Raw genomic sequence first — 9,698 nt, 5'->3', positions numbered from 1 at the left:
TTGCTGAGAAACCAGTGAGACATCACTCAGAGGGAACAAAGTGTTTATCTTTTAAATAAAACATTGTACAATCTTGACATTGATAATTTATAATTGAATATTCTAATTAGAACATGCGAAGGCTCATCATCTCAGACACTATGTAAGGCCACTTCTGAGCTTTGCTTCTTTCTGAAAATACCCGAACCTGCGGTACCTGTGGTGAGTGATGCTTTTAAAGGAGACATTCAGCTTATATTCAGGCTCATAGTGATTAAGTTTCCATGCTCTAATCTTCTGGAAACTTCAATCTCTTCATATTGTCCATTGCTGCAGCTCCTCTTTCAACATCATCATGACGATGTGGAAATGTTTCAGGAGCTTCAGTATTTTCTGTTTTGCTTTAATACTTTACAGACCTTTTACAAAAGATCAGTAACACACAGGAGGAAAGACAAAAACTGAAAAGCATTGTGTCTCCTTTAAACTCATCCTTTTACTCCCACCATGCCCAAAAAAAAATCAATAGCTGCACACATGTAAAATAAAAGTGTACCTAATTAATTAATAAATTAATATGGCTTTATTTTTCCTATTAGCCTTTAAAAAAAACCCACCTGCCTCTAACGGTTCGTCTTAGTGGCTGATCAGAGTCTGGACAAACCACCAGAGACAGAAACCTCGAGGTTCAGCCGCCACAGTCACTCTACAGTATACACAGTATACAGTTGCACCTTAACTCAGGAAGGATTGTGCAAGTGAAAACCACCGATATAGAACCACATACATTCAGGCAGAAGGTTGGTATTTGAAACTACACTGTTCTGTTTAGAAAAAGCTTTTGGCAAGTGCAATTCTTTTTTTCAGGAAATCTGATGTTACCTTTCTGAAGATCTCATTCGTTAATGCAGAAGCTGTGTCTTTCCGTGCGTGATGGGAGAAGCTCCTGGCTTTACGACTCTTCAGAGGTACTAGTTGAAGACCTCGAGCAGCATGGTGCACACACACGTCCAAATCGTATCGTGACACTCAGTTGTCCGAAAGATCAGCGCCGGCGTCAGTGAAGCCTTTATCAAATACAACTGCAACGCTAAGATGCAGGCAAATGACACGAATAAGCAAAGCAACATTTCAACACAGAAAGTCTTTTTGCAGTCAGTCCCGAACTGAGCACACCACTGTCTCCAGTGTGTATTTAGTTAATTGTCTTCCACCTGTGGATTTCCACCACCCACAGCTCCCCCCTCAGAAACACATCATTAGGAGAGCCTTTCACTTCTGATTGCGGGGTCTTGTGCCGGATTCCAGGGGGCGTACTTTCCCTCTCTGAAGATGGCCATCACGTCAACACTTGCCGTCTCCACACTTTTGCGCAGGGGTATCGCATATATTTGTTTTAGATCTAGGACCAGAGAACGGAGCACAATCAGCCTCTCGCAGGGTGAATGGTCACAGACCACAGAGATCACGAGTGAACTATCTCACCTGTTGTGGGTCATGTGGCTTTTGACGAGGTGCCCAGCAGCTAGAGCGGCCATCAGAGACAGCTCTCCTGCCAGGACGGTGGAACAAACTATGCGGGCCAGCTGCCGGGCGTTCTCGCCAGGCTGGTCGGGACTGGCACCTTGGACACCAAGAATCTAAAGACAGAAATGAGTCATTTACTGTAAGGGTTTTATATTAGAAAAGAACATCTGACAACAGGATGAACCCCTTGTTTTGTCAAATTCTCTAAAATGCTGGGTTGTGCTCTTCTAGAAAGCAGACCTCATCAGAGATAGCTTTCCTTTTTATCCGCTGTAGAGTTGCATGCTGATTACTTATTACAACTTGAATACACTGTCCTTTTAATATTTTACAGACTTAAAACCTATTGAGTTGATTTTACATAATCAGTGGCAGAGAAATAAAGTTGTAATTAAGTGTTCGCTTGAGTTCAGGATCCAGAAACTTGATTTCCAGTCTTGTTTCATGAGTAAGAACTAAACCACCTACAGGTGTAACCAGTGATGGCTTTGTGGTCAGCCACGACGGAACATTTCCTGATATTTATGTCCTGATACTTTGACACATGAACAGCGCAGCAGGAGATTCTCTGCTCAGACACGTTAACATCAACAAAGACATCTCTGCAGCGTTCAGGTGAGGGGTGGCGCAGCAGGCAGAGACAGGTCGTACTCTGCTGTGGAGATCACTTGTTTTTGGTAACTTCACACCGGCATCGGCTCTCGTCACTAAAACCTCCCCTGACATCTTCATGGCACCACTTTTTCATCCTGAGATATTTGTATTCTTTTTTTTAATTTTTGATGCATATTAGAAACCTTCCCACTTGTTCACAGTGAATCCTGCGGAGGATCACGGGCTCATTCACACTCTTCTGCATATCGGCGACAGGCTGATCATCTGTCATTCCCCTTTAAATTTACACACAGCCTGAAATTATAACTTAATCCTCAGTCTATTTATGTAGTCTCATAAAACAATTAAGGTGTGTCACAAGTTTATTACCCGGCAGGAAACTTTCCACAATTTGGGAGCCCTGCTCTTAAAACCTCTGAATCATCACACAGTCATTGCAGAGTCATAATCCACCTCCCACCTTGAAGCTTTTTATTTGCAATATCTTGCTGCTTGGTGTCTGCTCATCTGTCTGTGCAGTCAAAGATCAACTTCCATGTTGATTTAGGACATTTAGGGTGCATGTGTAATTTTTCTGCTTTCATCTGATTTACTTTGAATCCTTAAAAGGACGGAAAATCCGTCAAACCTTTTACAAACATTACTGTGAAATTAAAATGTTACAGTTTGGAGACTTAAAACTGAAATACAAGTCAAAAGGTAAATGTAAAGGATGAGGTTACCTGTAGACAGGCCTGCTGTGGCAGCAGGTTGGTGCCTCCTCCCACAGTACCCAGCTCTAAGGAGGGCATAGTGCAGCTGATGTACAGGTCTTGTCCATCTGCACCAGCAGGCTCCATCAGAGTGATGCAGTTGGAGCTTCCTACTGTCTGAGCAGGATCCTGACACACACATATATATATAGATATAACTCCATACATGTGGTGAGAAAGCTGTTGACTGTGCTACGCTGAGAACCACAACTGATATCATGTTCTGTGAAGTGTCACAGGTCCACTAATACTATCCAAGTATTTCTACAAAGTTAAGATTTATGTTTTAATGTGTATTTTTCTTTTGAAAGTCTTCATACTTTGTCATCACTAGTTTAAATATGACCTTATGCCACTGAGACACAATCATTTTACACCTTCAAAAGTCAACCATTTTATTTCCAGCTACAGCAGAAACAACTCCCATGGGTGAGAGTTATAAAAGAGCAACATAGCTATTACTTTTAGCATCTTGACTACACAATGCTTTTACCTACTGATTCTACACATGACTGACTATACGTGGAAAGTTGACTGTTTATCAGCCTCACACTCCTTCTAATACTATAAGTTGTCCCCTTTAAAGATACCCATGAGCATGTGTGGAAGTAATTCAAGACTAGAGATAGTGTGAGTGAGGGTTTACCTGTCCACAGGCGATGTATATGGCAGCTACAATGTTAGCAGCATGAGCATTAAAGCCCCCTATGCTGCCCACCATGGCCGAGCCCACCAGGTTTTTGGAGATGTTCAGCTCCAACAGAGCGGCTGTACTGCTCTTTAGCACCTAAAGACACATTCAAATGGCTTTTTATTATTTTCTGAACAGTAATGGCAAATTAATGATTGTTTAAGCTGGTGAGCAGAATTTTTCCACTGCAATGATTTGAGGTGCGACGGTGGAGTTTTAGTAGTTGTTTTTACCTCCCTGACCACCTTGGCAGGGATGGTGGCCTCGCAGACAGCAGACTTGCCTCGGCCCAGAATCCAGTTTATGGCAGCAGATTTTTTGTCAGTGCAGTAATTACCACTGACTGAAAGCACCTCCATGTCAGGAAACTGCTGCTGGAGTCTGAGCAGAGCCTGTTCAGTGCCCTGGGAAAACACAGCATGTACCCTGTTAAGTATATAAGCTGAATAGAGACAAAAACCAAAGTTTCATTGAAATTGCAAAAGATTGGGTCGTACCTTCGATAGCATGTTCATGCCCATGGCGTCTCCTGTCTGAGACTGGAAGCGTATATACAGATTCCTCCCAGCTAAACTCCCCGACAGCTTCTCCAGACGAGCAAACCTAACAAGAAAAAAAAAATCCATGAATGTTAGGTTTGTCCGATAAGATATTTTAATATGTGTGACTCAGTATTCATCCTGTCATTGTTTTTTTGGCAATCTCAGCGTTTCCTCTGACCTGCTGGTCTGGTCGAAGACCTCCTTGATCAGGCTGAATCCGTCCGGGGTCTCGAGCCAGACTTTGACCTCTGCAGCCCGACACGCTGAGGGCAGTCTCACCACAGGACCGCGGGTCATACCGTCAGCTAGGATCCTGCTGCGGCAACCCCCACTCAGCTGGACAGGAAGGATGGCAAGAGTCAGCACAACACACACAACCACACACATACACACGGTGAACCACAGCTACAGCTAAATACGCCTCTCTTACAGAAAGTGCCCTGCAGCCTCTGTTCGTGCTGGCCACCAGGCAGCCCTCTGTGGTCGCCATAGGAACGTAAAACTGCTTCTCGTCCAACAGAAGAGGACCAGCCACTCCCACTGGCACCGGCATGTACCCGATGACATTCTCACAACAAGTACCCATCACCTACAGAACAGGGACATGAAATAAGCTTGAATAAAATCATGCTACAACACGAACACAGAAACATTTTAAAGTGAATTTACTTGTGGACAACGTATTTTACTAAAATGCATGTTGCTCAAACCTTAGAATAGTCGTAGTCCTTGTAAGGCAGACAAGCCAAGGCAGAGTGAACAGGAAGTTTGGGGGATAGCATTTCCCTCCTGATAGACACGCCCCTTTCTGGAGTGTCCAGGACCATCTCCAATTTATAGTTGAGGATGTTACGTGACGTAACCAAGTTTATCACTTCTGCATCGCTGAGGAAACGGGCACCTCTCTGGAAAAAACCAAGGACAAACCGGTGATTTGTTAAACCTCCAGACACATTCAGAACTGTGCTTTGTGTGAGGATTTCTAACTGCGATGGCAGCTTGCCTGAGGATCGGAGAGGATGGTCACACATTCCTCCAGAGTACGGGGCTCTGAATTGGAGCTACTCAGAGGAACAGAAGGTGCCGGGGCGAGAGAATCTCCAAGATGTGAAATACAAGGGCTGTTTTCCTCTGAGACTGCTGGAGCCTGAATTACTTCTGCTGTAAATCAGGACAGACACGGGTCATGTCGAGCAAGAAAGCATTTACATTAGTGAATATGGACATTATCAACCCATTAAGACTCTGCTTATGTTTAACAACAACCTCCTAAAACTTGAGTTTTTCCTGGAACCCGATTGAAACAATAAAAGACAAATGTTGAAGCTCTCTTATGTTTATTCAGTGTATCTATTTGCTTCATAGGATGCCTGCCTTGTGCAACAGCTACCAGCTACTGCAGTGCCTGTGTGTTTCCACCACCAGTGTGTTTGCTGTGGCATTGCTACAGCCGTTGTTGTTGAGCTGACCGAACAAATTTTGCGACCACAAAGCATTCAAATGATTTCACAATGAGACCTCATCCTTTCACCCTGGATGTGGAAATGGTGTCAGTTATAAAATTATGTAATGTTTCTGACATGATGTCAATATCACTTTCAACAGATCTTTAAACTGTTCAACTGTTTTGCTGGGAACTGAATGTGTCAAGAGACGCTGAAACTTTAGACGGCTGAAGCACTGAGGCATGAGACACTCAACTGACGCGGGTTATATTGCTGCGTTAACCTCTTCACATTGGTGCCAAAATGAAAACCAAGACGTCCCATGCATACACTAAAGGTGGTGTGGGCCTAAAAGGGAGAAGCATGCAGATGTTGTATGGGGTCATAAAGGGAGATACACGGACATGTAGCATCCAGTCTTAATAAGTTAATGCTATAGGGACCAATTATAAGTCTCACCTTTGTCTCTGGTCGCTGTGTAAGGCTCAGGGGAAAGTTTACTTTCTGAAACAGCTGGGGGGGTTATGTGTGTTGCCAGGATACCATTCATCATCTTGTGGTGTTTCTGGGCTGGGAGCTCCCTCCTGCAGCAGTCCTCTGCCACCCAGGGCCTCTGGTTTGGAGCTGAGCTGATAATGGGACTCTTGAGGGACAGCGAAGACTCCGTCTCTGTTTGCTCAAAGAAGACGTACTTCACAGCCAGGAGCAGAGCAAGACTGAGGGTTATCACCTGCTCCATGTCCATACTGGCAGCAGATGAAGAGAAAGGAAGACGTGCATCAGAGGGTTATTGCTGAATAAATCAATGTAGTTACAAAATGAGCAATTTTCCGCCCTCAATATTTTTACCTGGTGAGCTTCAGTGGCCATGTGGTATCATCGGACTCCAGTCTCTTAGCAACGGGCCCCTCCACTGTTCGATTGTGACCTTGATTCTCAGCTGCTAGTCGATTATGTGCATGAACCAGAACAAGACCGAGAGACTGGGGAGGATATGATGAAATATCCCAGTAAGACTGTTTATTTGCTTCATTCTTCTTATTTGAAAAAAGCCAACTTTCTGGCTGATGTGTATACAGGGAGCAAAATGGTTTTAGTGTGGTAAAATAGCATGACTCTGTTTCTTACCATGATGATTTTAACCCTCTGAGTCACAGGATTCGGCTTGTTGTCCTCTTCTTCTGCCAGCACAAGTGCAAAGTGGCTCAGCTGCCAGATTGGGCGACCCTCTCGACTTTCCCTGGAAAGCTGCACACAAAAAAATCAAAAAGCATAAACAAAAATCAATTGTCTGATTCATTAACTCACTTTAATACTATGTCAGAGAATGAATTCTGCTAAAAGTGACCAATTATTCCTACCTCCAGGACCAGTGAGACGCATGCAGGGAAGAGGGTCATGAAGACAAAGTAATTGGCCAGGACAGACATACAGCCAAAACAACACATGATCTCTAATTGAGGGACACCTGGAAAACAACAGAGAACAGAAGTGAGTTTAATTTTCACTTAATTTATCATCATCATGAAGTATTTAATACACAAAACATCATCTGTCAGTTTTGGAGGTGAAGAAATAGCAGCATTCCTTACCTGACATGGTGCCAATCCCAATGACTAGACATTTAACCAGGGCATCCAGGGTGAAGGTGGGGCCCAGGATGGCCATGCCCTGGGAAATATTCTCCCTCACCTCCTCCTATACACAAGACACGGGGTCACAGCACCAGTCAGCGAGCCGACACTACTATTATTTCAATGTCAAAAATGGATCTTAGTTCAGTTACAATTCACACATATGCAAATACAGGGTGTGTGGCATTACCTGAGAGTTTGAGCTGAGGGCAAATTTGGACAATGCACAGGCTTTCGACAGGTCGATGAGCAGAAGAAAGAACGGCAGGGCTTCACTGGAGGACAAAAAGTCAAATCACAGTGTTAAAGCGTATAAGTGACACTAAACTTTATGGTGTGTTTAGTGTCACCTGACAAGTTAGAAATTTCATTCATCCTCATTGTCATGTTTTTGATATTAAAATTAAATCGAATGACTCGTGGTAAATGTGAAAGGGCTGCACATCTCTTGATCAGAAACCGTATGTCTTATTGAGTCTCAGACATTCCTAATGATGGATGTGATGGAAGGCTTTAGAGCTGTGAATCATTAAAATGGCTAGAGGGGCACACTGTATCAATTGACTGGCCCCTATCTTGAACACCAGTCATTTTCATTTAAAGTTTGACCTGAGCTTCTTACTACTAATACTACCTAATATATACAAACTGGGTTAACTACACATATATTATTGTTGGCGTAATTATCTTAAGTTGTTTTAAAAAGCTTCTAATTTCAGGTTGGAGTTACTTTTTTCACAAAAATAAAGTGATGCAATATTCTCAAGTGACAGAAATGACTTTCCCTCATCACTTGTGAGCTTTACCTATAGAGGCCCCACAAGAGACTGTGATCTAGGAAATAAATGTTATGTCTTCAACAATCTAGGTGTAAAAGAAAAGGTCAGAACATTTGAAACACTTACTTGAGGCCTGTCAGCTCTTTCCCAAAGAAGTGGATGACCACTGTGCTGAAAACGAAACTGGAAAATACTGTAAATAAACCTGCAATACCTGTGGGGAAAAGAAACAAAAACAGTAAGTGAAGCAGAGCTGTCACTGTTCAATGAGTATGGTGCAACTTCTCCATCATCTCATCTAATACTGACCCAGAATATATTTGGATCCCAGTTGTCTAAGATTCTTGAACTGGAAATAGATGTAAACTATGGCCATGCAGCGAGTAATTGTTAGGATGGTTATGTCGCTGCTTTGGTTTTTCTGCAAGAGAACAGACAGAGAAAAGTCATCAGGTTAGTGCACGGACACAAAGTGAGCAACGTTACAGTCCCCTTACTTCGAAGTGAGATGACCCGCCACACCCACACATGCACCAACACACACCACAACTCACTTCGACTTTGGGGCACTCGTTCCAGGTGCACATGTGGCTGCTGGCTGCCAGGGTGTTCATAGACACGAGGCAGACAGTGAGAGCGAGGGTGCCCACTATAACCTCCCACGGGTGTGAGGCCACCAGCAGGCCGTGGAGTCTAAAGAGCCGAGCCAACATGGTCCCAGGATGTCACCTTCACCTCACAGCTTCACCTGAGTCAGAGAGGGAGGAGACCGACTGTCAGTCCAGTTGATCTGAGCCTGGCTGACAGGAGAAGCTACAAACGAAGAATCTGTATTTTAGGTGATCACTGAAAACAGACAGTCATTTGTTTAGCTAGTTGCTATCATCGCTGCTCAGCTTCTCGGTCACAGCTCACCGACAGCTCAGTGACACACAGCAACATTAGCTATCGGTCAGAATCCACAGGCGGACCCAGCTGTTATCTGTGGCGTTCGTAGAAACAGCTGGTGTTCGCGTTTAGGACGCTTTGCGACACCGTAACCAAGGGCAATCATCGAAAAGTTAGCATTAGCATTAGTTAGCATCGGCTACATTCGCCCGGCGCCAAGGTCAGACCTCCGCCACAGCGTTACAACACGTCACTCACACAACAGACGACAGAGTTCACGTACTTGTAAAGATACGTTTCGCCGAGGTCAGACGGTCGTTTCCATCGTATCAGTGCCTCTCGCCCATAAATTGCTTTGCTAGCTGGCTCATTCCTACTGATGTAACATGGCGATGAGGAGATCCTTACGTCATGCTTACGTCTTACCTCAGGGGTGGGGTTTGAAGGGTGACGCAGAAGCGATGTCCGCGGAGATCCGAGGAAATTAAAATGTTGAATAATCTTGATTTCACAAAAATAATATTAATAATAATACAAGAATAGTGATTATTATTATTTAATACAACTTGTTTTATTTTTGTTGTGGTTTTATTGTGTATTTGTTGCTGTAATGCACAAGTGATTTAGCTATTATTAACATTGACGTTAAAGCTGCTCACAATGACATCTAATGTAAGATAAGGTATTGTCAAAAAAACATGCAAAGGTCTGAGACACTCTAAATAAAGTGATTTCAAATTAAATTTCATGTATATGTTGTATTTTGTTAGCTTGCACAAAACTGAATCTCCATTCTAGCATGATCTTTGGTTTATAATTCAGATTCAGATTCAGATTGCCTTTAGT

The 9,698-nt window shown here is 43.4% G+C and overlaps 1 protein-coding gene across 2 annotated transcripts; it reads right to left on the bottom strand.

Moving 5' to 3' along the window:
* Positions 1-26: 26 nt before the first annotated feature.
* LOC109626244 (3-hydroxy-3-methylglutaryl-coenzyme A reductase-like) lies at positions 27-9,379 on the bottom strand. Of its 2 annotated transcripts, none has more exons than XM_020082002.2 (20): positions 9,136-9,379; positions 8,519-8,712; positions 8,274-8,385; positions 8,091-8,178; positions 7,376-7,460; positions 7,144-7,249; positions 6,913-7,019; positions 6,680-6,799; positions 6,401-6,534; positions 6,011-6,297; positions 5,110-5,264; positions 4,817-5,011; positions 4,537-4,695; positions 4,285-4,442; positions 4,062-4,167; positions 3,798-3,968; positions 3,520-3,660; positions 2,844-3,002; positions 1,465-1,619; positions 27-1,381 (listed from the first exon to the last, which is right to left on the bottom strand). In XM_020082002.2, exons 2-20 carry the CDS (start codon positions 8,675-8,677, stop codon positions 1,324-1,326), a joined length of 2,655 nt encoding a protein of 884 aa, XP_019937561.1. In that variant the 5' UTR covers positions 8,678-8,712; positions 9,136-9,379; the 3' UTR covers positions 27-1,323. The 2 variants fall into 2 exon arrangements, with proteins under 2 accessions (XP_019937561.1, XP_019937558.1); XM_020081999.2 differs by having other exon boundaries at positions 5,110-5,267; positions 9,136-9,301.
* Positions 9,380-9,698: the final 319 nt, after the last annotated feature.

Source organism: Paralichthys olivaceus, chromosome 18 (genome assembly GCF_024713975.1).
Source record: "Paralichthys olivaceus isolate ysfri-2021 chromosome 18, ASM2471397v2, whole genome shotgun sequence".
NCBI classification, from domain to species: domain Eukaryota; kingdom Metazoa; phylum Chordata; class Actinopteri; order Pleuronectiformes; family Paralichthyidae; genus Paralichthys; species Paralichthys olivaceus.
The sequence above is the reverse complement of the archived record's forward strand: the minus strand, read 5'-3'. Positions and strand labels throughout refer to the sequence as shown.